Here is a 27,629-nt window from a genome sequence, read left to right as displayed (position 1 = left end):
TGGAAATGTCCTTGTGTTCAGTGTCTCTGTCTCAAAATGCTCAAATGCTCAACACTGAATATTCACCCAGATGACAAATAAAACAAGTAGCTACATCCCTGTTAAACTCAATGACTGGCTAAAATAGATGAAGGATTCTTATACTGTGAAATGTTCAGTCTTCAGTACATTTAACACAATTTTGCCTGCAGACTATGTTCTTTTAAGTCTTTAACTTTAAGCATTTTACCACAAGAACTCTTCCTAATTTGAATTATACTGGGTAATGTAAAAATGTATACACTCACCAGCCACTTTATTAGGTAGGCTACACCTTGCTAGTACCAGGTTGGACCCCCTTTGCCTTCAGATCTGCCTTAATTCTTGGTGTCATAGATTCAACAAGGTGCTGGAAACATTCCTCAGAGATCTTGGTCCATACTGACATGATAGCATCACACAGTTGCTGCAGATTTGTCAGCTGCACATCCATGATGTGAATCTCCCGGTCCACCACATCCCAAAGGTGCTCTATTGGACTGAGATCTGGTGACTGTGGAGGCCATTGAAGTACAGTGAACTCATCGTCATGTTCAAGAAACCAGTTTGAGATGATGTGAGCTTTGTGACATGGTGCGTTATCCTGCTGGAAGTAGCCATCAGAAGATGGGTACACTGTGGTCATAAAGGGATGGACACGGTCAGCAACAATACTCAGGTAGGCTGTGGTGTTTAAACCATGCTCAGTTGGTACTAAGAAGATCTCCCCCACACCATTACACCACCAGCAGCAGCCTGAACTGTTGATACAAGGCAGGATGGATCCATGCTTTCATGTTGTTTACACCAAATTCTGACCCTACCATCTGAATGTGGCAGCAGAAATCCAGACTCATCAGACCAGGCAACGATTTTCCAATCTTCTATTGTCCAGTTTTGGTGAGCCTGTGTGAACTGTAGCCTCAGTTTCCTGTTGTTAGCTGACAGGAGTGGCACCTGGTGTGGTCTTCTGCTGCTGTAGCCCATCTGCTTCAAGGTTGGACGTGTTGTTGGTTCAGAGATGGTCTTCTGCACACCTTGGTTGTAACCAGTGGTTATTTGAGTTACTGTTGCCTTTCTGTCATCTTGAACCACAACCATGCCATGTTCAAAGTCACTTAAATCACTTTTCTGATTGGCTGATTAGCTATTTGTGTCAACAAGCAGTTAAACAGGTGTACCTAATAAAGTGGCTGGTGAGTGTAAATGAAAAAATGTGAGGCACAAAACAATTTGTTTTTATTGAGTTGAATAGTATATTTACATGTGAAGTAAACTAATATAATTAATAGCTATTTTTTATTTATTTTCTTGTAGGTAGCGGATGAAGCCAGTGGCAGTATTCAATTTTCTTTTGAAGTGTCCATTTAACATTTGCCCTCTAGGGGGCAGTGATACACCAGCATTGATGCATTGAACCTGCTCCAAATAAAATGAGACAAGAAGAGTTATGTAACAGTGATGAATCAGAATAAGTAGGCTATAGGGTACGTAGCATAGCAGGTTATGTTCATATGCTGTTTCAGCTCCAATAACTTGGCTTCTCCCAACGGGCCCTGAACGCAACACAGAATTTCTTCATCTTGGGATCTCGCATCTGAACGGAGCCTGTGCCAGCCTGCTGTCCCTTCTCCCTCTCACCTATTCCGGCAGTGATGCATTGATGCATTGAACCTGCTCCAAATAAAATGAGACAAGAAGAGTTATGTAACAGTGATGAATCAGAATAAGTAGGCTATAGGGTACGTAGCATAGCAGGTTATGTTCATATGCTGTTTCAGCTCCAATAACTTGGCTTCTCCCAACGGGCCCTGAACGCAACACAGAATTTCTTCATCTTGGGATCTCGCATCTGAACGGAGCCTGTGCCAGCCTGCTGTCCCTTCTCCCTCTCACCTATTCCAGACGCTCCGGGTGTTTGTCACTAACCTGATGAGATTTGGGGACTAGTTGGTACCCAACCTCACAGCCCTCAGTACTCAAAGGATCTGCTGCCAACGCCCTGGTGCCAGACTCCACAGGACACCCCTAGAGGTCCTGTGTCCATGCCTTGACTGGTCAGAGCCAAGTCCAATTCAAGGAACTCCCACCATGGATCAGGGGCAGGGGCGTACATATAGAAAGTGCAGGCAATGTGGTTGCACTGGGGCCCCTGAGGTGGGGGTATGTGCATGATAGTGTGCACTAGGGCCCGTCATAATAGCGTGCACTGGGGCCTATCATAAATACCTTGCACCACTGATCAGGGGTAAAAATGGGGGAAAAATATAAATTTCTAACAACTAGAGAAGTATCAACGGGGCATATGGGTGGTAGATCAGACAATAACCAGTCCAAGTCTGTTATCCAAACTGGAAATATCTTCATAACCTTAGAGAAATATCAATAATTCAAAAGATTTGTTGTTTCAGAACTCAAAAGTTGAGCTTTTATCAAATATACTTCCCCAGCAGGCTTAGGACTCTCAATAAGAACTGACAGGCAGTCAGAAAACAAAGACTGACTGACAGGAATGAGACCTATTCGTATTCCAGAGCTTGAGTAAATCACACAATCTGAGTGAGTAAATGTTGTTTCATGTTTAACAGATGGCCCTGGAGTGTCAGCCGAGATGTTTCCCTCTCAGCAGGACTGGAATCCCAACATGTAGCCGTGGCAGAGCCAAGATCAATTATTCCAGCAGATCAAAGAGGAAGAAACGGAGCTCACAGCGATGCTGGAGGCTGCTCCCTCCAACTGTGTGAAACAACTTTACAGTGAAACAGAAGGAAGCGCCAACTGTCAGGCCTCTTCATCTCACTGCTCTGCTGCTGCACATGTAAATAAAGAAGAAGAGATAGACAGGACTCCAGCTCATGAAGCCACCGTCAGGCTGCTGCTGTTTCTCCAGAGCACCTCAGCTCACAGGGAAGGCCTAGTGCAACATCTGTGGAAATATACTTGAGACCAAAGGAAGTTTATCTGATCATTTCAAGTTCTGTCACATCTGCTGTGCTTGCTTTATGAATGATGTCGACCTCATAAGACATATGGGTGAGAGCCGTGCTGGAGAGAAGCCTTTTAAGTGCAACAAATGTGGAAAGGCATACCTGCGAAGAGACTAGAGGAGAAAAAAAATTAAAGCTGCACACTGTCTAACTGGCAAAAATAATGATTTTAATGCTGCAACATTGCGGCCTGAAATGTTGCTGGAGTTTTTCCACAAGTTGGGGATATAATTTAAAATTGGGGCTGTGTTATTTATGATTATTTGACTGCTTCATTTTGAGCAAACGTTGTTTATATTCTTTTCGTTGATGATGAAGAAGCAAATAAACCTCCCACCATGCAATTGGTGTTAACATGTAGCCTATCATTTGTTCAGATGGTTTACAGACAGGCTGTAACATCACTACAGTTACATACAACTGAGGTGTGTCTTCAAAAGGTATATGTGAACTGAATGTAGTGTCATTGTTATTAGAATGAAATCTAATTTCCATCTTCATTCATTACCCTATTGATATCCAGGTTTATTTCCTTTGTTGTTTTGACCTGTTAGGTACTTCATTATCCTTCAGTGCCTTGCTTGGATGACAAATTCACAGTTGATCAACATGGGAAAACCAGTGTTTCAGATGTTTGCCGGTTTTGCCTGTCTCCAGAGAGCATAGGCTGAGCCAGGTATGTTATTGAGCTTTACAAAGAACCATATATCCTCCTGAGACCCTGTGTCATCATATGAGGACATCAGGTTTACTTGACCTTCAACACTTGATACTTCTTACTACTTAATGTAGACCTGTTGTCCTTGTTTGTGGACATTTTTTGTGCCATCTAGTGGTAGTGAGAGCACAATACACTAATCCATGTTAAAACAAGATGGCAGCCATCTCTGCCAAGTCAGTCTGCAGCCGATCCTGACACAAAAATTGACAAGGTCCAAAACCTGGGGCCTGTATCACGAAGCGAGATCAACCCATCCTGGGTTGACTAACCCTAACAATGGCAATCAGGATAATCGGTATCACGACGCTGGATATCAACTCGGTAACTCAACCCAGGGTTGTTTTATCAAGAGCCGTGAACGCGCATGCAGCGGACCAATCACAATCATGAGAGAAGCGCAGCGTCACTGAGCGTCACTGAGCTTCCTCACAGAGCGCCGTATGTGAGGGAAAAAACAGTATTTCTCATGAGGATCAGAGATTAATTCTGCTAAAATATGAGGAGGAGAAAAGCAACATTACAGAAAAGGCCAACACCGTGGCAGCTGCAGGACGAGGAAACATGCGTGGCAACGCATAACGGGATGAATAATGTTTCGTTTTAGTTTAGATTAGTTTATTTGCACATAATGTTAAAAACAGACAGTATAACATTTACAAGAACAACAAAAAGAAAAGTGCCGGAGAGGTTAGAAGCCACTAAAAGCTTATCAAAGAAATTCCCCTGTCAAAACATCAATGAAATCACATAATAGAGAAGAAAAAAAACGGGTCAGGAAAGAAGAAATAGAGGAGGAGAGAGGGAAAAATCAAGACAACACAAGGTAGCAAATAAAATGATGTGTAGGTTAAATTACTCATCACTGGTTCAAGTAGCTACAGTACCTGGACCTGTACATCTGACACTGATCACACCCTTGAATCCCATGAAATCAATGCTGCGCAGATGAAGTGCGTGTATTACAATTATCGTCTAACATCATTGCGTCTGATAAACTGGTCTTCTTTGTCATAACGTTATATATGCTACAATAAAGCTTAAAGCTGACGCCACAATTAAATCATATCAGCACCAAATTGATAGTCTGAATAAAATCATCCTGATACTGAGCTGTGTTAGAAATTAACAGCTGTGCAAAAATATACCTAGTGTCCCTCTTTAAAAAACAAAAAGGAAAATCCCTCAAACACTATGAAGTGTAGACATGATAGGCTACTTTCCACATTTCCAGCAGCAAAGCTGTCAGTTAGGCCCATTATCTTTAACAGGGATCATTTCCTCCAACAAAACAAAACATTGGCATTAATTAATGGTGCTATCAAGTGTCCGCAAATGATCAGTTTCTTTCTTATGAAGGCGTGGGATGAAAGTTCGACTTCTTTCCACTCCTTTTTGAACAATCTTTTCATTGTCAGTTGTTGTTGCTTTCTTTTCTTTTTTAATGTTCAAAATAAACTTTCAAATCAAAATCAATCAAATGAATTAAACTTCCCGTCATGACTGGGCTGCATTTCTGTCAGCGGAGTCATTTTTTTCCGAACAGCTGATTGGCCAGTGGGTGGTGCTTTTTATAGGATCAGATTCAACCCTGAACTTACCCTGCTCCGGAGCAGGATAGCCGTTCAGAGTAAGTTACCATGGTGATCTACCCCGATAAGAACTGAACCGGCTTCGTGAGACCGAAAACCCAGGGTTAACCCTGAAGTTACCTCGCTAAGACATTAATCCTGCTTCGTGATACAGGCCCCTGATCACATTCTATGGCTGAAACTTGTTTGTTTATGGTTAATAATGGTTGTAGTTCAATATAGCAACAAATCAATTTTTGATCAATTTTAGCAACGGTTACAAGCTAAGACTCTTGATTAGGAGGTACTCATTTGACATTTGGACTTAATTATCGTCTCGTTTGAGGACATTGGGACTTAATTATGTTTTGTTTTTTATACTTATTGGGTCCCACTGATCCCAAATAGTTAGGAGAAAATAAAAATGCATGCCAAACAGAAGTTCGGGTCTCAGGAGAATATTCACGGTGCAAGTGATAAGAAACCAGCTGTATTCTCATTGTTGTCATTCAGTGTTTTACAGTTGTTCTGAGGGTTTAAAGTTAATACTTTGCTCAGAAAATATCAATTAATTATTACAAAGAAGGAAATAAAACCCACATGTCGTTTTTTTGCACCATGTGTTTATAAAATAAAGGTAAGACAGTCCAGCCCATTCGTTTTTTCCTGGAGCGGATTACCTAGAGTCCTCCATGGCGACAGGGGGCGCTGTGGAAAAATAGCCCTGTGCGTCATGACGTTGAACCGGAAGTATTAACTAAAGTCGCCCATTTAATTTACGTTGGTGAATTATGCGGCTCTCAATTCCCCCAAAGTTAATTTCTTAATTTTAAAGTTAGTGTACCAAACTCCACATTTACCGGCAACATAAACCGGTTTTCCATCATGTCGGAGATGCAACTGCTCAGACTGCTGGTCAACGAGCGACTGGCAGCGGCTGCCGAGGAAATCTTAGGACTCGTTGAGAGGACGATTGAGGAGTATCAGGATGAAGCTGTCCGCTCCAACAGAGAAGTCATCCAGCTGAGACAGCAGATCGAGCAGCTGACAGTTTTAAAACCTGAAGTAGTATTATTCAGAGCAGGTTTGTGTCATCATGGCTGTATGTAAGCTAACCGTTTAGCATCGCACGAGAACATACAGCCCATAGCCGTTGATTTGAGCAAACACTGGAAGCAGTAGTAGGCGTTTAGCATGTCCTCTTTGGTTTTAATTTAGTGGCACATTAAAGACACCTGACCAAAGCACATCTTGCACTTGCACGAAGATCTTTGTGTTATATTACTTGTCTATTAACCCAGGTTATATCATGTGTCCTCTCTGTCTTCTAGACACCCAGCTGGCCTCTGAGGGACTGCCTCCTTCACTGCAGCAACATGACAAGAAGATGGAAGAGACCCCCTCTCTGAATGAAACAGAGTTTCAAAAGCACCCACAGGTCAAAGAGGAGCAGGTGGATGAGTATATCAGTCCAGACGATGAGGCTGATACTTCTGAGGATGCTGACCTCTGTAGAGAAATCAACCAACTGAAACAGCAGATCGAGCAGCTGACTGCTCTAAAATGTGAAGGAACACTATTCAGAGCAGGTGTGTGTCATCTGTAAATGTAGCAGCTGTCTGGTTGCTTTGTAGCTGTATAGAGTTGCAAGGTAACAGATTGTCAGCTGTTGATACTGGCAACCACAGGAGCTAGCATTGCAAGGTAGTAGCAGAAGAAGGTTGTTAGCATTGTAAAGTTCCACAAAGATATTTTTTGACTGATGGAAAAAGTATTCAGAACTCTTATTCAAATAAAAGTAGCAACACTACATTGTTAAAATACTCTGTTACACGTAATATAGTTTATGAGAAAATGACCCATTTCAGAATAATATGTATCATATTGCTGGATTATAATTATTGATGCATTGCTGTGTTCATCACTTTAATGTTGCAGCTGGTAAAGATGGAGCTCATTTTAAGTAGTTTATATACTGCTGGGTAGTTTAATCTATAATAATATGTCATTATTTTTTATCATAGCTCATCATAGCATCAAACATAGCCCGTCTCCGCCCATCACTCTCCCCCTCTGCTGCCGAAAGTATCACCCATACCTTCATCACATCCAGAATTGACTACTGTAACAGCATTCCTTATGGTACATCATCAAGTCCTAAATAAACTCCAATACATCACCTCTGTCCTGCAGAACATCCACTGGCTCCCTATCCCACAACACATCCAATTCAAAATCCTTCTCCTCACTCATAAAGCCCTCCATAACCAGCCCCCACCTCACCAACCTGCTCCACCGCCACACTGCTTCCCTCAGTCTGATGCCAACCTCCTGACTCCACCACTCAGGACCATACACCAAACCTGGGGCGACAGAGTCTTCTCCATAGCCACCCCCTCCCTCTGAAACTCTTCCCAGACACATTTGAGACGCATCCAACTCTCCCGAATCACATCATTTATCAAAACGGCTTTTATGTGTGAATGATGTTGTGTGTATTTTACAGTATTATATTTTATGATCGCTTTTAACTAATTTAAAATGTCTTTGAGTACCATGAAACCATAAAATGGAAATACTCAAGTACAAGTACCTGAAAATTGTCCTAAAGTACAGTACATGTGTAAATGTACTAAGTAACATTACACAACTGATAACCCATATTGTAATTCCAGACTTAATTTCACAAATTCAAAAATGTTCTTTTTGCTGGAGAAAATTGTGCAAATTCATCAACATGAATTAAACTGTAATGACACATTGAAAACACATGACTAAAACACATCTTGCTTCCACTTGTACAAACGTACTTGTGTTAGATTTTACTGGGTCATTCACCAGGTAACAGCATGTGTCTTCTTTGTCTTCTAGACACCTGGGCAGTCTCTGAGGACATCATGCCTTCACAGCAGCCAAACCAGCTTCCCACTGTGGAGGAAAAAGAGACTTATGATTCTCAGCAAGTCAGAGAGGAGCAGGTGGATCAGTGCATCAGTCCAGACATAGAGGCTGATACTCCCAGTGTTACTGAAGTCAGATATCCTACATCAGAACCAACCATTAACTGTGAGCTGCTCCCATCTTCCATGGATGTAACTGTGAGTTTAAACAAAAGCGCAGACAACAGCTGGAACCAAAGAGAAATTTCACCATGGCCTCCTCAGCATCACAGTGTTGCACTTTTCATTGGACTGGAGCAGCCTCCAAGGGGAGAAAGATCTTGCCGTTTTTGTGGCAAACATTTCACGAAGGACTCTTATCTTATAAGGCATGTAGATACGAGTCACAACGGGCACAAAGCCTTTAAATGCCTGGAGTGCAACAAGGAGTTTGAACAAAGGTATTACCTTGTTATGCATACAAGAATTCACACGGGTGAAAAACCCTTTAGTTGTGATTACTGTGACAGAACATTCAGTCAGAACTCAAGTCGTCTTGTTCACATGAGAAGGCACACTGGAGAGAAGCCATACTTTTGTAACAAATGTGGCAAAAGCTTTGCCCAAAGCAATCATCTCAGAATCTGCAAAACAAGGAGTGAGTGCAACATCACACCGGAAGAAATGAATATATCTGAGGATCACAAAGACAGGAATGCTTTTAAATGCTCTGAATGCAACAAGGAGTTTAAAATGAGGCAACAGCTTGTTCTGCATATGAGAGTCCACACCGGGGAGAAACCCTACAGCTGTGACTTTTGTGGCAAAAGTTTCACTCAGAGCTCTAACTGTATTGTTCACATGAGAAAGCACACTGGAGAGAAGCCCTATTTTTGTCAGAAATGTGGGAGGAGTTACACTTACAGCCAGCACGAAAAATACTGCAAGGGCACACAAAACGAAAGCACAAACAAATCTGTTCGCTGCACAGCATGTGGCAAAGACCTTCACACAGAGTCAAATCTGAAGCTGCATATGGAGGTTCACAAGTCATGGAGGCGACACATCATTGAGAAACGGCAAGGACAAGAGTAACAAGAGAAAAAACTTCAAGGTCAGTCAGTCTATTTTTGATAAAATCTGCAGTCCAGTATTAAGGAATGACCTGCTCCAGCTACAGCCTCTCACAGACGCAATATATTTGTTTAAACGTTGCTGAATAAGAAACTATTCACCAGTTTGTTTTGATACAATTCAAAGTTTTGGCTGTGTTAGTTATGATTTGACTGATTAATATTGAGCAAATGGTTTTTGTACCTTGGTGCTGGAGATGCAAATTAACCGTTCCAGATGATCTTCACTCCATGCTTTGTTCAACCAATTGCTGTTAACATGTAACTGGTGTTCAGATGGTTGTAACATCACTGCAGTTACATATAACTGAGATTGTGTCTTCAAAAGTTGCATTTGGATCTGTTTCATTTTTTCAGCACAGAAAACAAAGTGATTATCAACATCCAGGTTTATTTCTTAAGTTGATTTGACCTGGTAGATACTAAAGTATCCTTTAGAGCAGGGGTGTCAAACTCTCTGTAGTTCATGGGCCACATACAGCCCAATTTTTTCCCTTTTTTGTGTTAAGAATTACAAGTAGATCCTGCAGACGTTCATCCTTCTACAAAACAGATGAACAGCCTGAGATGTCTGAAGAAAAATAAGTTTAATTCAACAGTATGTCTCAGTTTTTCCACATTCAGTCAGTTTACTTCCCACTGTCATTACATGTGCATTTATCCACACATTTCCTGATACAGATTCTTTTGAACTGAAGCTGCTGATTGACAATATTTTGCACATTGTTCAATATCTTTAAACATGGTCACGGTGAGTATTCATTGTTATATCAAAGAACTGTATCCTAGTCAGGGTGGAAAAGCTTCTGAAGCAGAATTTTGCATAAATTAGGCAACACATTGTTTAACTTGCTTTTGAAACCTGGCACCTCTAAGTCTAGTCATCTAGTGGGCTACATTGGACCCATTGGTTGGCTGGTTCTGGTCCACAGGCCGTATGTTTGACACCCCTGCTTTAGTGCCTCGCTTGTATAACAAGTTCAAAGATGTTCGACATGAGCAAATCAGTGTTTAAGGCATTCATCAGTTTTTCCTTGTCTTTATCCAGCTTAGACTGAGCCAGGAATTGTTGCTGTTGTGGTCCTATAAGCCCATTAAAGCATCAGCTGTGTTACTGAGTTTCACAAATAACCACATCTTCACACAGTGCAAATAATAAACTTGCAGTGAGACCAAACTGTGTTCCTTTTGCGCTCATTCAGTGTCTAACTTGTTCTGAGGGTTTTCAGTTTCATATTTTGCTCTTAAGATAACAATCAGCGATTGTAAAGTGGACAAAATAAAACGCACGAGTTATTTTTCATAGTTTGTTGATAGTTATTTGTTGTCCACTAGTGGCAGCCGTGAGTCCTCCACGCCGGCAGGGGGCGCTGTTGCAAATTAAATCTACGTGATGACGTTGAACCGGACGCTCTAACTAGCGTCAAATTTTCAGTTTATGTGAACGAATAATGTGAATTTTGGGTCCCCAAAGAGTTTAATTCTTTATTTTGAAGCGCCAAACTCCACATTTAGCGGTAATATTAGCCGGTCTTCCATCATGTCGGGGACAAAGCTGCTCAGACTGCTGGTCAACGAGCGATTGGCAGCGGCTGCCGAGGAAATCTTTGGACTCGTTGAGAGGACGATAGCGGAGTATCAGGATGAAGCTGTCCGCTTCAAGAGAGAAGTCATCCAGCTGAGACAGCAGATCGAGCAGCTGACCGTTTTAAAACCTGAAGTTATATTATTCAGAGCAGGTTTGTGTCATCATGGATGTAGCCTTTAGCCACTTGCTATGTAAGTTAAGCTAGCCGTTTAGCATTGCGAGGCTATTGATATTAGCAAACACAAGAACTACTAGTAGGCATTTCGCTTTAGATTATCAGCCCATATTGTACTTCACAACTCTATGGCAACCCCAGCTTTTCCTCTTTGATTTTAGCTATGTAGCTGGAGGAAATCCTGCAACTTCATTAACACAAATTAACCTGTAATAGCTGTAAAAACAAAGTTGATCCTCCACCTTTGGCACATTGAAAACACATGAATAAAACACATCTCACTTGCGCTTGTACACAAATGTTTGTGCTTGATTTTACAAGATTATTTGTCAAGTTATATAATATGTCTTTGCGTTGTAGACACTCAGTCAGCCTCAGAGAAGATTTTGCCTTCACAACAGCCAGACCAGCTTCCCAATGTGGAGGAGAGCGACACCCATGATGACTCCCAGCTGGTCAAACAGGAGCAGGTGGATCAGTGCATCAGTCAAGACATGGAGGCTGATACTTGCAATGATCCTGAAGTCATATATCCCATATCAGAACCAACCACTGACTGTGAGCTGCTCCCATCTTCCACGGCTGTGACTGTGAGTGAAAATGAAAGCACAGATGACAAATGGAATGAAAGAGATGATTTGTGGTCGCCTTGTCAGAATCAGCAGGTGCATCATCACATCACCCCAGACTTGACGGATGATTCTTCTGACGATGTAAAAGTCAGAATTACAAAATCAGAAACAGCTGCTCAGTCTGATTTCCACCTGATGCCACCTGTCAGCAGTATAACAGTGACATTTACTGATGATGAATGGAATGGAAGTGACGTTGCCATAACGGAGCAGCAGCGGGAGCAAAAGACTTGTCGTTTCTGTGGCAAGTTTTTTAACAGGGACTCTGATCTGATCAGACACGTTGAAAAGATTCACATGAGTACGAGGGCCTTTCAGTGCTCTGAATGTGACAAAGAGTTTGCTTGTAGGAGCCATCTGGATGCGCATGTAAGAATTCACACAGGTGAAAAGCCACACAAGTGTTCTTTCTGTAGTAAATCTTTCACTCAAAGGTCAAATCTCAACGTCCACGTTCGGCTGCACACTGGTGAAAAGCCGTATTTTTGCAAAGCGTGCGGCAAAAAGGTTGCCTATAGCTCTCACCTCAAAACGTGCGGTATGAAGGAGCTCAGAGGGAAGGACTCGTTTTGCTGTTTGGTTTGTGGTGAAGAGTTTCACACTGCTTCAAAACTGTGGGTCCACAAGAGGATCCATGAAGCCGGGAAACCCCACACTGTTTTCTCGCCTTTGGACTGATCACCGGGCTGAATTGACATTTGTTTCCAGGGTATCTGCAGAACCTTTTAAAAGTCTCAACATTTCTTAAATTCAGTTTTGTAAATACTCGGCCCTAAAAGTTATTAAATGATCTTAAATTTGAAATTCTGAGGTTTTTATTGCTACAAACATTTCATCTGATTTTATCCATCTTTTTTTTTTTTTGTCAAAATAAAACATCTGGATCTGGGGAATTTGGAGGTCGGATTGATGCGTTGAGCTCTTCGTCACGTTCTTTGGAGCAGTTTTGGCAGTGTAGCATGGCGCATTGTTCTGCTTGGGAGGCCACTGCCATCAAATGGTATCCACATGACTGCCAAGAACCAAAAGTTTCTCAGCAGAGCATTGCATTGTAGCAAGATGATCAGTGTTATTCACTTCACCTGCCAGTGGTTTTGGTTAAAAGTTTGCTTGAAAAAGGTCATTAAAGCATTAGATTTAAGTGTCCGATACCTGAAGACACCCTGGTTTCACTTTATTCATTATTTCTTAATTTCTTAGTTAATATTTCTAAACAAGTTTTTAAAAAATGAAGGTGCCGAATCAGAGGTTTGGAGCAAAAAGACAAACAATTACAGCCATTTTAGAAATTGCCTCTGTTTAAGACCTCAGCCTTTTCAGTCCACTTTTGTTGAGATCTCTGAGCACTTCAAGCCTTACTGTTTTTAGTCCTGTTACTGCTCATGTTTATTTTGCACCTCTTTGTTAATGAAATAAACTATTTTTCCTATTTTGTAATGACAAAGACCCTTTTGTGATACTTGTAGACTAACCTAACGTGGTAGTAAACCTCTTACAATAAAAACCATGTATCCAGCACAAAGTCTGAAAATGTAACACCTTAATTTTGGATCCGTGTTCATCCTTGCTTATTTGCTTACTAATGACTGTCATTTGTAACATTGCCAACTACTTCCTGCACCCCAAACAGGATACATATCAGACTGGGGAGGAGTCCGTGATATTCCACTACCAATGCAGACAACAGGCAGCCACATCGATCTCTTATCTACTCTATCTTACCCTAAAATTATCCACAGAGGTGTCACTTGAATTAATAGCAGAACAGAAACTGGAACACACTTAATGTCTGTGTTTCCAAATGTTACATTACATTTTAGTATTTGACTAAATGTAATGTAATACTCCCACTGATACTAGTGCCTACAGCCATGAAAAATCACAGCTATAAAAGCAGTGGTGGAGGAAGTTCTCATATCTTCTACATAAAGGGAACTATGCCCATTTTCAGAATTCAAACATGTTATTCCTATGGTTTCAGACCATCCGAAAATATTAGTAGAATACATAACCCTCTCCCAAAAGTAAAAATACTCTGTTACAAGTAGAAGTTTAATCAAGATTTTACTTAAGTAAAAGTACAAAGGGGAGCAGCAAAATGTACTTTTAAGTATAAAAGTAAAGGTACCAGTTGGGTTGGGCGGTCCCTTTCGTGTATAGTATATAACTGGAATATTACTGATGCTTAAACACATAAGCAGCATTATAAAGTCACAGCTGTATAGCACATTTTATACACCAGGGTAATTCAAAGTGATTTAAAGATCAATAAAATATAAAATGTAATAAAGGATGCAGATCTGCAATAAAAGAGTAGAGACAAAAAAATATATATAAAAGGTCAAATTAATTACTAAATGGTTTACAATTTAAAAAAAAAATCATTAAAAATAGCAAAAGTGCAGACAAGAGATGCAAAGATAAAAAGATAATTTAAAATCATTTAAGACTGAGTTTAAAAATGAGGTTGCAGTTATTACAGGGTAGAGTAGGCAGTGTAAAAAAGTTTTGTAGAGTTGGGGCTGGGAGGTTAGTCCAGGTTTGTGCTGCATGATAACCAAACACTGCTTCATCATGTTTACATTGGTTTATATAATTTAATGAATGACTTCATTTCGAACCACAAAAAAAAGACATAATACAAAACAAACAAGACAAAGATAACAGTGTCCGAAAAGGAGTAAGGAGAAGTCAAACTTAATTGTCCCTATCACTTTCTTACATTTCTTCTTTTAACTCGTGTTATTTCAACAAATTCCCAAATTTATTTACAACTAATATACTATCCCCAGTCTATTTACCACACAATTAATAAATAAGTAATAAACCCAGTTTATTTACAGTCCAGGGACCACCAGTGTTACAAAATAAATGTGCACTTCCGCAACACAACCTTTCCTTATTAATACATCTGCCAGAAATATCTTAATTGATTTATATTTGTGGTTTGTTCCACCCCATACACTGAAATACACAGACTCTTCTTAGATGTACGAACCCATTGGGGTTTTTTAAATGAAATTCTCCTCTTTAATTATATCCCCCCTCCCTGTCACAAAACATTTTCTGAATGTTGTGTGGAAGTGAATTTTTTCTCACTTTAAACATGATTATTGCAGTTTTAAATTTGACCAGATCTAAAAATTTCATTGTTTGTGTGTTCCCTGTGCCCTACATTGTGCACTGTCATGATTACTCTCCTTTGAAGGACGTGTAATGGTTATTGAATAGTCTAAAAAGTATTATATTTTATGAATTGATCACATTTTGTTTGTATAATCTTCAACTCCAACTGTCCGATAAATGTAGTGATGTAAAAAAAATAGTTGAATATTTCCCTCTGAAGTGTTGTAGAGTAAAAGTATAAAGTAATATCAAATCAAAGTACTCATGTTAAAGTAAAAGTACCTCAAAATTGTAATTAAGTACAGTACTGTAGTAAAAGTATTTAGTTACTTTCCCCCACTGCATGTTAAGCAGTAAAGCAGATGGGTGTCGTATCAAGTCTCTCCAGTAGGTGGCGACATTGTGCTTGGAAGTGAAGATCGTCTATTAGTCAGAGGAGTCACTTCCTGGTCATCAAAATGAACGCCATCTGCTGTTCGCGGCGACTAATTGCATCACCTGGAAACGAGACAAAGTGAGAGCTCTTCTCTTTTTACCTATCTCAGTTAATACTTACGGAGAATGATGCCAGAGGATGGAGAGCCAAGCTGCGGCACAAGAAATACACAAGAAGTGACGAGGAGGCGAAGTCAATAAGTGTTGGTAAATAAAAAAGCTGTCACTTTGTATTCTTAGCTAGCCGTTAGCCTCGTTTTATTAGCATGTCATCGTTTGCTTTGGACGGTTAGCGTCAGATACCGGGCTACACTAGCTAGCTGGTGGCAGTGGAAGCTAATCAGTTGCGAACAATATAACGGAATGCGGGCTGGGGTTTAGGTGTCGCACCTTGTTTTAAAAGTAACGTACCATTCATTAATTAACCATAAATAGCTAGCTTAGCTTTACATAATCCGTCGTCACATTAAGCTGTTCATGTTATGGCATCTGACACCTGTCCGTCCAGGAAGAAAGGACCGGAGAAAATGGCAGGACATCAGTGCTTCTGCTTCCGACTATTCACAAAGCCAGATAGTGGGGTGCATCTGTCGTGTAATAATAATCATTAGGGCTGTTTTCAGTCAATTATTTTTCCACGTAAGGGAGCAGCTCTGCTGTGTTTATGTAAATACACTAATCCATGACCCTGAAGTGGCTGCTGTGGGTTTGAACTGTTCATCCAAGTAGCACAAAGCTGCGGGATAATGTTTCCTGTATCAGTTTACTGACTGCAGCCAGCTCTGGCCTCTTTTTCCACTCCAGGATCAGCAGCAGAAGGGGACACAGAGTGCTGGTAATACCTCAGAGAGATGTAAACATCTGACACGTTTTTAAGAGAAAGAGGATGTGTGGACCTTTTAAGATTGTGCAAAATGTATATTGGGTTCAGATTTTTTCCAGTCTATACTTTGCGGAACAATCTGTGCAGGTTCCTCTATTTTTGACACAGTCTGCTGAATGTCTGAACTGTACCAAAACAATAGTGCCACACCTTTAAATCAGGACACTGTAGCCAACTTATGTCGTCATGCTTGCTTTTTGGGGGAGCTTAGCCTTTGTCAGATATGAAACTGATACCTACATCTTCTAGTGTTGTCTCTGATACACAATATTTTGGATTATCATAATTTAGCTTGTATAGCAACCTTCAAAACCAGCATTAGAAAGTCTCACAAAAAATGAATATAACTATTAAACCTGAATAGCATTACAACAAATCACAAAACCGAACATGCATAGTTTATGAAACAGCAAAGAGAAGCAGTTAAAGGAGCAGCGTGTAGGATTTAGTGGCATCTAGCGGTGAAGATTGCAGATTGCAACCAGTTAAAACTCCTTCTGTGTGGTTTTCTTTAGTGTTCTTTCTTCACGAGGTTTTTACTGGGAGACAAATTATTTGCAGAGTCTCCTCCTCCTCTCCAAAACAGGTCAACCTGGTCTCCCTCCAAAGTTGTCGAAATCTAGCGCTTGGGCAGTGACTTGCACCGTCAGACACTGACAAAAAAAGCCAAATCCAGTTATTTTTTCCTAAACCTAACCACGTGTGTCAGTTATTGGAGGAAAAAAAATGTCATTTTGCGATGTTGTACCAACGTAGTGCATTTATTTTGAGAGAGGCTGTATGTGAACAGTAAACTTCCTGTGAAACTGAAGTGTATCTTGAAAGAAGACAATGCATGTAACAGGCAGAACTTGACACGGTGTCCCAGAACATCAACAACCAACGCACTCAGGGTACCTTGCACATCATATCTGGACGTGGAAAGTCCATGACCACATGTTAATATGTGACTAGAGTCAGAGTGTGTTGGACAGGTAATTAAAACCGGTGAAAACAGTGAATAAAGCAGTTTTACATTACAAATCAATGTTTCTCCGAAGCTGTTCTGCTCGTCGTAGATGTGCCACTAGCCCAGCACCTGCTACTGTGTGCTCACCCTTTTACTCTGATAACTTAAGATCCAGATGTTCAGGAGGTTTTTACCTGGAGCTGAATTATCTACAGGGTTACCCTACCCTCCACAACAAACAGACCCAGTGATTTAAAACAATAATAAAGCAGTTTCGCATTAAAAAACTCTGTGTGTTTCCGATGTTATTGTTGCAGAGGGCCTGATGGCCGACGCCCCATCCAGAGCCAGTGTTTGCTTTGATTCTGGGCTACTGTAGAAATATGGCGGTGAAACATGTCAGTCTCTGTGGACAAGGACCTGCTGCCTGTGTAGATATAAGTGGTTCATTCTACGGTAATTATACACTAAAGAAAACATACTTATTATTTTATATTCCATTTTGCCAACACATCCTCATAAATCCTGCATACTGGACCTTTAAACTAATAATAGTAATTTGGATCCTCAGGCAGGTCATTCCAGAGCCGAGGAGAACTGTGGGCTTTTTGTTCTTGCTGTTGTTTTCAGTGTAGAGCTCTCCAGTCTAAGCTATTTCTAAACCAGTTATTGGAACAGCCAGATGGTTCATGTCTGAGGACCTCAGGCTGCACACAATGTGTTAGGGGAGAGAAATCTGGACTCAGTACATTAATTGCCTGAAAAGCAATCAGAGAGATTTCAAAACCTAACTCAGAACAAATAGGCACGTAACATAAGGGTGCTAAAACTGTCAGTATGCAATGTGATGTCAGCTGAGGCGGACTTGGGGGTCAGCTAGCACGGGATGTGGATGCATGTCAAAGGGATGCCAAATCGTCATTGTGCAACTGTGCTTAAAGAAAGATGAAAATACAAGGTTGCACCATGGATAGCAACTCCTACCCTAACTTTCATAGTCAGCTCAATCCAGGCTAATTCTCTCAACAGTCTAGACAAAAGCTACATTGACAATTTCATGTTGAGCAATTCCTGTTGTGAAAACACTGAAACATTTTCTGTGATTCCCAGGAAGCTGTTCATCATGCTCCTCTTCCTGTTGTTTTCATTTTCCTATCCCAGATGCATGAGGGCTTTAGGTCCTGCTAGGAGAACCCATGGAGCCAGACATCATGCCCTTGCACTCCTCCACCCCCCCTCCACTGGATGATGACGGCGACGGAGAGGCGGGATCAGAGGAGGACGAGTTTGGGGACTTTGGTGGATTCTCCGTCGGAGTGTCCCGCTCGTCTCCTGGCTTTACTGATTCACTATCCAGCCTCAGACAGCCTTTTCCCACCACAAAACCAGCCACCCATCAACCCAATTGTAGCTTTAATCACCCAGTTGAACAATCCCAACCCACACCCACTATGGACTCGGGGTCTGGCCTCGGCCAGATTTACGTGGAAGGGCAGGATTGTATCGCTGAATCAGGTGTGCACCTCACAAATGGGTACTCTGAAAGAGGCCACTACTCTGGGACCTACATAGCCTCTGCAGCAGGTGTATGCTCTCCCAGGGAAGAAACAGGGTTTGCTGATTTCACTGTGTTTACAGAGCAGGCAGCACATCCCTGGTGCTGTGGCTTCTCTCCCATGAGCAGCAAAGAGCTGTGGGATGGCAGAGGGGAAGAGACACACTCTGCCAGCAGCATGGGTGAACAAATCTGTGATCAAGGACAGGAGGTTGTTATGGACGCTGAGCCCAGATCTCAATGTGCATGTAAGGCAAAGGAAAATGTTTGCACTAAGGTCAAGCACTGTGAGGACAGAGATGCAGCACTCGTGCCACCATCTCAGGACCACCATCAGCCTCAGGAAGCTGCAGCTGCTTTGGGTTTTCCATCTGAAGAGCCTCCTACTGGGGAGGAGAAGACTAGTCGGAGCATAAGGAGGCATAGTTGGAGGCAGGAGGATGGGGAGTCAGACGAAGACAGAGACGATCAAGACATTTCTACTGTCCCTCAAACTTTCAGTGTGTATGAGTCTGCATCAGAGGACCTGGCATCCTTCTGTGATGATCTGTCATTTGAGGGTTGCTCTGCGGATTTGGAACCAAATGTTTCATCTCTTGCTTCACATTGGGATCAGACTGACTGGGACCAGACTGATGATGATGAGGAGGAAGAGCTGAGAAATGACAGGCATTCTGACTGTTTTGTCAACAACAGCTTGGCAAACCTCAGACCGTCTATGGCAGAGAAGGGTTTTCATTATTGCGACCAATCTGCGACTCAGGAAACTTCTGCTACCTCCAACCAGCCACAACCTGGAACACATTCACAAGACAATTTTGCAGACTTCACAGACTGCAGTTTCGAGCATCACAGGGACCAAGGACACGTCCAAAAAGCTGATGCAGTGGTGCAGAGTTTAGGAAACCTCCCACCAAGTGACAGCTTTGCTGATTTCTGCTCAGCGCCCACGCAGGAAGACGGAGAGGGTTCGTGGGCGGAGTTCAAGGACCCAAGGGTTCAGGAGGAGGGGAAAACTTGGACGCAGTTCAGAGAGCCATTCAGCAGCCTGCAGACTGATGGGGACACTGAGGAGGAGCAGGACAGGGCAGGGCAATGTGGGGTTTCCAGGAGGAACAGCTGTCAGGTGGGAGACATTTCCCTAAACACTGGCTTTATTGTTGTTGCTCTTTATAACGATAATTAGAGGCCACAGAGAATACTTTAAGGGCTCGTCATGGATTATGTATTCCTTTTCCTGTCATTATTTAGTTTACTTGTTTGTCACATGCCAGACAGACTTCCTGAGTGTTTCACAGGCAATGAAATGTGAACAGCAAGAGCTTAAAATCAATCATTTGAACATTTGTTTTTTAAAAAGTGAGCCTTCTCCCTTTTTTCCTTCTAGCTGTCACTGTCCTGCCGTGTCCAGCAGCTTCTCCTGGCCAGTTTTCCAGAGGTAGAGACCCCAACTGTGGAATGTGAGGAGGACGTGCTCAGCCTCACTGCTCTGCTTCACACTCAATACCTCCCTGAGAGTGAGGAGGAGGAGACACCTGAACCCTGTTCCAGATCTCAGTGGTGAGGATGACTCCCTGATGGTGGATACGTAACAGTCTGTAACATTTTCAGGATGCAGGAGTTTATCCTGTCTCCTTTTTAAAAAAAATATTGTCTCTGAAATATGCTGCTTTGTCATTTTCTTATCATCTCTCAGGATTGGGCGGGGGGTGTGGTGGCCACACCGGGACATCCATGACGCAGTTGGTCTCCAGTTTCAGTGGGGAGGTTCCCACACTAACAGGACTCTGCTCGGGTGCCTTGGTGTGGAGACAAAGAATATTGTGAGTTCAGCAAATCATAAAAAATACATACAATACAAAATACAACATTGAATCTTGAAGGGCAATGTTCAGACAGATACAGTATACGTAGACAAACTTAAAACAGCTATCTGATGCCAGTATCCGAGCATTTATAGTAGATGCTACAGTAGTTTGCAACACCCGTCCCTGCAGTGAGTCCAGGGCCAGATCAATATACTTGCCTGCATTATACTCTGAATTAAAATAGGACAAAACAATCTATAGTGGCAGAATTACAAGCTGTGACACTCCTGTTGGCTGCTTTAGATAAAAGTCTGCCTTTTTGTGTCTTTACCTCTTGAAAGGTGTTCATTGGTACGAAGAAGCAGGCGGTGGCTGTGCCTGCTTTTGCATCCAGCCTGGTGAGTCATCTGTAGGAAATGTGAACTATATTAATTTTTCTTTACTGGGAGGAAGAAGCATTGTAATGGTGTAAGAAGAGCGGTTTCAGTGGTCCTAACCATTGTCAGTGCATGTTCTAATTTCCATCCTGTGTTCATGCGCTCATCAGGGAATACTCGAGCCCACCAAAGACTCTGTGTCAGCTGTCTGTTCTCCAGGACACACAGCGGTCACCACACAGGCACCTCCAGGGCCCCGGGACACACCAGACCCCTCAGCAGATTCACTACAGGTTCATTTGATTTGATTCGATTTGACTTGTAACAGCTATGTTAGATTAAAGAACAAGAGACACATGACAGGATAACACACGCACTCACAATGTGGGAAACAGCCACCACTAGATATTTCTAAAGCTGTGTTTTACTGCTCATGCCATTAAATTTGCTCTACTGTTGCTGTTTCCTTCTCTCTGTGTAGGAGGCGCTTCCTTCCAGCCAGCTGGACTGGAGCAGCCGTGGCCTTAGCAGCTCTCAGGACGGTACGTCCCCTCGCCGAGCCCCTCACTTCTGGGGCTGGAAGTAGACTACAGTATCAGCCATCCCCTGCGTGGCTTCTTCTGTTAAGCCTAAATGTTTGAGAGTTTTACTCTGGACTCCTCCTCACTTCCTCTAGGGCATGTTCTGCTTCTTTTAAGTTACAACGTGTTTCCCCTCTATTCACTCAGCTGTAGTGGGTAACCACAACATTTTGTGATTTGTATTAATGTCCTCTCATGAATAACACAAATAGAGCTGGTGTTCAGAAATCATGTTTGTCATTATAATTTGTCCAAACAAGAAAACGTAGACATTTAACACCCAACAGACCCAAAAACTGGGACTCCCAAGTGAAACAGATGTGTAACCATGCAGAAAAATAACCCATCAGTCACAATTTTTCCAGAACAGTTGCAGGGGAAACACTGTACTGGCTTCCCTCTCCTCCTCCCTTAAGCTACTCTAGTGTCTCATCTTTATCTGCTGCCACCTTTTACAAAGAATTTATCTCAGTATTTGCTAGTGTCAGTTCTGGGCAAACTTTGTGGTGTCCATCTTGAAGTTGTAACACCAAAAATGGGTAAAGACTACTGAAAACTAGTATGATGTCTACTGAAAACAAGATGTGCATACTGTTATTGTGCTACTTGATGAATTTGAAGTATTTTTTAAACTACAACACTAAAAAATCTGAGGGTAATGCTAAATTAATGTTACATTTGAAAAGCACTACGGACTGAATTTGTATACCCCACTAAATATCAGTCAACTCATGGAGTATGGTCATAATATATGCCATGTTGATTTTAACAGATGTGTTTATCTACAGGACCATTTTAATTTAGCTTATTGGTAGCCACTGTGGAAGTTGAACCAACACTTCCAGTGTTTATACTTGTCTACCTTTTGCCTTGTGCATGACTGTACACACTAAATTTGACAGCGTCATCCAATTTTTGGTTTTATTTGACACTAAAGTGTCTTCAGTTTTTGATTATAAACACAATTTATTAGTTCTTATAAGCTTGTAAAGGGTTTCATGGTCCCCTCAGTTATCTTAGACACCTTTTCGAAAGGAGAAACCAAAAAAAAAGACGTTTTAAAACGAGAGCAACAACGGCAATCAGAGCCATTCTTTCCTCAGGAAATACTTGATTTCATAAGAATCAGATTTAGTACATAGTGCTTAGAACAGTATTTGCACAGAATTAATACTAAAAATTGAACTCCATAAATAATTATTACAATTATGAGTGAACTTAACTGTACATGGAGTGTTCTTCATGTATGGATTTGTCAAGGAGCTGGCCTAGATCTAATGAATGACTTATTCACGAAACTACAGAAATACTAGAAAAAAGCATGAATTACAAATTCCACAGATTAGCTTTTATGTTGGTGTCCCTGTGAACTTTTATAGGAAGTGTTTAAAATTGGAAAACTAGTTTGTTGTTAGCATGCCGCTCGTTGAAAAAACAAAGTTAAATCCAAGTATTAATTGGCCATGATATGATCTGACTTTGTTTTTCAGGACAGTGATAGACAACAAACTTTGCAGCATAACCCATTTTCTGCTGCATGCTTTTTAAATGGGTAACACAAAAGTATAAAGACAAGAAGTAAAAATAAAAGCTTTGTAGCATATCCAAGGTTTGGAAATGAACTGCAGCTGGTGGACTCCAAAATCTACCAGCCACTCAATAGATTACCGTTGTTTTTAGTCTAGCAGCCACTTGCAGACTTTACCAGCATCTGGCTGGTGCTAATTTCCAACCCTGCATAACCATTGCTCATAAAGATACGTGACAAAATTAAATTTAAAAGAAAAAACAAGAAATGATAAAACTCTCTTTACAGTAGGCTAAGGGAAGTGCTTGCCTGAATGGCATATTCAGTATGACACCGTTGAGTCGTCATCATGCTGACATGTTTGAGTTTTAGTTCTGGTTTGTGGCATGCAGGCTGTCACAGCTGATCAACATGTTTCATTAACTGTACCAATAATTTTCTAGAAGACACCTAGATGAGTACACAAGTATAGACAACATTAACATTTAGATTTAACAGCTGTAGCCACTGAACAGTGTTGTAATAGTAAAGTATGCACAACAGAGGGCAGTGTGATTTCTGTAGGAGGTGCTGAGTGCAGTGAAAAGGTCAAAATAAATTAATTGTATTCACTTTAGGAATACATTTAAAGAATTTAAGTGATTTAAAGTCAAACAATCAGCCACTACTTCAAACTGATATGCACTTCATATATTTAAAACTGTTTTTTGTTTGTAGTCTTATATTTAATTCTTTATTTCATTATTTTTCACATGTTTGGTCATATGAAATCTCTCTTTGGGGTTTTGTTTTATTCTGCAATTTAGTTAAAATGTGTGGGAGATAACTGTTAACACTTTATGCTGCTTTTAGTTTTTTTCCTTTTATTATTTTGCTCCCTGTGCATTGACACATTTACTGTATGAGCATGCTGAATAGGATAAAGGAGTGTTCAAAAATCTCACCATAAATCCACTTGTCAGTAGTTCATTACCAATCAAAAGTGTTTCTACAACATCTCTGTAACTGCAGTTACAGTATTTCATATGAGTTGTGCCTTTATGCCAGCAATTGTTTTCTAAAAAAAAAAAAAAGCACTTGGACTTTGGACCTATAGTTTGTTGACGGAAATCTTTTTATTTTGTTTTTTATTTCTTCAGATTTACTGCTCAAATCCAGATTTAATGCACTGCAATAAGGACTTGTAGGAAATCCTTGTAAATACTGAAATAAATCAGTCAATCCTTTTTGCTTGGTTTCGCCTCTCTTCCCTCGGCTTTCCTCTCTCGTTGGAAGCTGTGTCACTTTTTCTCTGGTTGAATGCAGAGTTGGAGTATTTAAACAGCTACGCACATTGCAGAGATTTGGTGTCAGTTTGTAAGACAAACTGTTTAGAGGGCCACTCTTTTAAAGATGGTGTAATTTTTAAGAGTCTAGCTGGACGGCAAACATTTGTTACGGCAGCTAACTATTTGATAGTTGAAAGTATTATGCAGTCAATATAAATATTCTAGCGTCTCAATGATTAAAATGTTTTTCAGGTAGCTGCAACCCTTGTGTTATGATCGGAGGTGTTCTTATTAGACTTAAATGACAAAATCAAACTCAAGTGTTTGGACCCCTGGTCACCTGAGTCATGTTATATCCACGTGAAGATCAGTGACCTCGTTCTAGGAGGTGGCTTGGATCTGAATCTGACTATAAAAAGCAGTTGGATAACGGCTTTGCATTGCTTTGTTAAGCTTTGTTTGCAGTGTCTATCACTCTCAGTCTTCCCCCCCTTTCTCAGTAAAAGGAGAAAACATCAGTCAGAAGCAGATGCTCATTCTCCTTTTATGAAAATCAAATCAAGCTCCCCCCGTTCCTCTTCACCCTGCAGCAATCCTCACCCACTGTCCTCCCTTGTTAGCACAGGCTGCTCTGCTCTCAACCTGGATTATTTTGGTCCTGAGGAGGAGAGCAGATCCTACAGCAGCAGTGGCAGCAGCCGTAGCACCAGTCCTCCTCCAGGTCAGCATGTGAAACTGCAGAGATGTAGATTTTATTGTCATTCATGAGGTTTTTGTAGCCACAAAGCAGTCACCAGAAATACCAAGCAATCCAGTATCTGTTGCTAAATTTAGCTGGTGTTGTGGGTGTGTAAATCCTCTTGACACTCATTGAGTTTAATGTGTGTTTGTTACACACACTCACATGTAAAGGAGTTGACCGTGACCTGTATGAGTTGACCATCAGCAAACTGGAAACCAGCGCTAACAGCAGCCACATGGAGGACGTTTTGAATCGCCTGATGTCCACAGCAGAGAAAACCAGCATTTCAGTCAGGTCAGCCCAGTTTTTACATCCACGTACTTTGCATATTTTTTAATATAGCATCTCCTTGTCCTCTGTGTGTGTATTTAAATAGTGTTTGTGTGTGTTCTTCACCAGGAAACCTCAGCAGGACGAGGAGCTGAGTGCAGAGGCTGACAGGGTGATCTCTGCACTCCCTAACCTGTCTTTCATGCAGGCCAAGGTCCTCATGTTCCCGAGCATCCTCCTACCCAAACAATGCTGTTCCCCAGAATTACAGTGATGCTGTATCTCCACACACATTTACACTGACTGCTCAACCTACAACCTATTGCAGTTACCACAAGATTCAAATATTCCATGGATATACAAAGTGCTACAAGGAAACAAGAGGCACTGACTCTAGTTGATCCACCTGCTTTGGTCAAAATACTCCACCTGCTGGCTATCCTCAGTCTTTGTCTTAAAAACTAAGGCTCTTTGAAAGTAGAGAAGCAGAATACCTGCACATGTATCAGCTGATGTAGAAATTTCAATGTGCAGTAATCTGCAAACCAGTGTTACAGCATACTAACCATTAAAGTTATGTTTGATTGTGTATTTATTGTTATTGTAAAATATGTCAATTTTGTTTTGATGTAAATTATTATAGACAAATGTGTAATATACTTAAGAGATATGGGAGACAGAAGATGCGTGGACTATGAGAGAATATTTTCTTTCAGTGGAAAGTTTAAATTTCTTATCTTACTGTCTCATGGTTTGTAGATTGTCATCCAGTAAAGCTGGTTATTTGGCTTTTGACTCCAGTTTCAACCTGCTATTTATAATCAATTTACAACAATCAATAATGTGAGAGTAGTTTCAGTGGGCTGATTTGAAGATCAGCAAAAAATGGTGGGAAATAAAACAAATGAAATTGCCTCAGGATGTACCACCTTCATACTTTTATTCATTTGGGGTTACTAATCAATGTCTTTACCCTTATCTTATCATGGGGGTTTCACATTTATATCATTAACCACCTACAAAAATCAAATTTAACCTGTACGTTCAGTTTAAAATCTGATTTCAGAGGAATAACTGATTAATTTTGGTTTACCTGTTGCCTCTCGTAACAGTTTTCTCATGTGGCCTATTTTAATATTACAAATCTTTCTCATCATACATAGACTGACCTGTCTCTTCATTTAGATTGACATATAAATGCTTTGTATGCTGATCTCTCATTATTTTCAGCTTCCTACTGACAGCCATATTAGACTTTATTAGTTTATTTGCCAGTTATCTGCCATGGTGCTTTGGTACATGACAATAAACATAGTAAGAGAACATTTCAAAAAAGAAACTAGTGAATAAGTCTAGAAACATAAATATAGAATATAAAAATGTACAGTGAGTATAAATACTCTGGGGTGAATTAAGGATGATTGGTATAGTTTTTGAATTTCCTCCTTCTGTAAGATTTCTTGCCATCAGTTAAAACAAATTATACATTTCTGTAATACTGAAGATGTTACCTATCCATTTAAGGAGGAAGAAAGTTGTATCATATTCCAATTAGGCATGAAAAACCCTTTTAACTAAACTAACCCCAAACCCCTTTTTTGTATCATTTGGGTGATTGGGATAGCACATCTTATCACTGATTAAGGCCAGTGTTAGCATGTTTATTGCACAATTTATTTTATACTTTGATATAATTTCACATGCACATCTTTCTTTTCCTGTTCATCATTATGAATTAAGACTCCATGTACATTTCTGTTAAAAAATGTATTGCTGAAGTCCGTCCACAACTCATGCAATAGAAAGCTGTATTTCCTCACTCTCACAACAGCCCCCTTCCTCCCACATCCTCTCTTAATTCTCTCCCACCAAATTTCATTGAACACATTTAATTGATTTTTAAAATTTATTAGCACCGCCCCATTCACCCAAAGCATATCTGTGTAAATGGGACAAAATAAAAACAGCTTAATTCTAAAAACAGACACAAGATATAGAAACATTTTTACTGATTTATAATCAGTAGGTTTGTGCAGTATAGGAGCTATGACAATTTTATGACCTTATGATTAAAACTGGCTAAAGCTCATGTCACTTTCCTCGCCTCGTACACTGCAGGGTCAACTTCCTGTTTGAATCTTGCCCCATCCACCTACATGATGTCACACTTATGATGGGGCATGCAGTTTTGATTGTGTGGTTTCAAAGCTAAGACCTTTTTTTTTTTTACTTATCAGTTGAGAAAATAAAGCCTATATAGTTTTACTGTCCCAATTGACCTTATGTCTTAATAACCCTGAATTCACCCTATAATATTTGCTTTAACATTAAAGAGCTGCACAATTTTGGGCAGGGATGTGCAAAATTATTTATTGATGTGACCATGATGCTTGATCGGAAGATCTA

At 40.8% G+C, this 27,629-nt stretch overlaps 2 protein-coding genes across 4 annotated transcripts; both read left to right on the top strand.

The window, feature by feature from the left end:
- The first annotated feature begins 6,054 nt into the window (after positions 1-6,054).
- LOC125903206 (zinc finger protein with KRAB and SCAN domains 8-like) lies at positions 6,055-13,130 on the top strand. Of its 2 annotated transcripts, none has more exons than XR_007451244.1 (4): positions 6,055-6,378; positions 6,626-6,883; positions 8,166-11,045; positions 11,430-13,130. XR_007451244.1 is itself a non-coding variant. In XM_049599975.1 (4 exons), the coding sequence occupies exons 1-3, from the start codon at positions 6,180-6,182 to the stop codon at positions 9,266-9,268; spliced, it is 1,560 nt and encodes a 519-aa protein (XP_049455932.1). In that variant the 5' UTR covers positions 6,055-6,179; the 3' UTR covers positions 9,269-9,287; positions 11,430-13,130. The 2 variants fall into 2 exon arrangements, 1 of the variants encoding a protein (XP_049455932.1); XM_049599975.1 differs by having other exon boundaries at positions 8,166-9,287.
- Positions 13,131-15,371: 2,241 nt separating this feature from the next.
- Positions 15,372-26,009, top strand: aftphb (aftiphilin b). 2 transcript variants are annotated; one of them, XM_049599973.1, is made up of 10 exons: positions 15,372-15,469; positions 18,256-19,775; positions 20,037-20,209; positions 20,346-20,472; positions 20,799-20,855; positions 21,005-21,127; positions 21,316-21,376; positions 24,837-24,932; positions 25,124-25,247; positions 25,353-26,009. In XM_049599973.1, the coding sequence occupies exons 2-10, from the start codon at positions 18,291-18,293 to the stop codon at positions 25,495-25,497; spliced, it is 2,391 nt and encodes a 796-aa protein (XP_049455930.1). In that variant the 5' UTR covers positions 15,372-15,469; positions 18,256-18,290; the 3' UTR covers positions 25,498-26,009. The 2 variants fall into 2 exon arrangements, with proteins under 2 accessions (XP_049455930.1, XP_049455929.1); XM_049599972.1 differs by lacking the exons at positions 24,837-24,932; positions 25,124-25,247; positions 25,353-26,009 and adding an exon at positions 17,412-17,550 and having other exon boundaries at positions 15,378-15,469; positions 21,316-24,170.
- Positions 26,010-27,629: the final 1,620 nt, after the last annotated feature.

This window comes from Epinephelus fuscoguttatus, linkage group LG16 (assembly GCF_011397635.1).
Source record: "Epinephelus fuscoguttatus linkage group LG16, E.fuscoguttatus.final_Chr_v1".
Lineage (NCBI taxonomy): Eukaryota > Metazoa > Chordata > Actinopteri > Perciformes > Serranidae > Epinephelus > Epinephelus fuscoguttatus.
The sequence above is the reverse complement of the archived record's forward strand: the minus strand, read 5'-3'. Positions and strand labels throughout refer to the sequence as shown.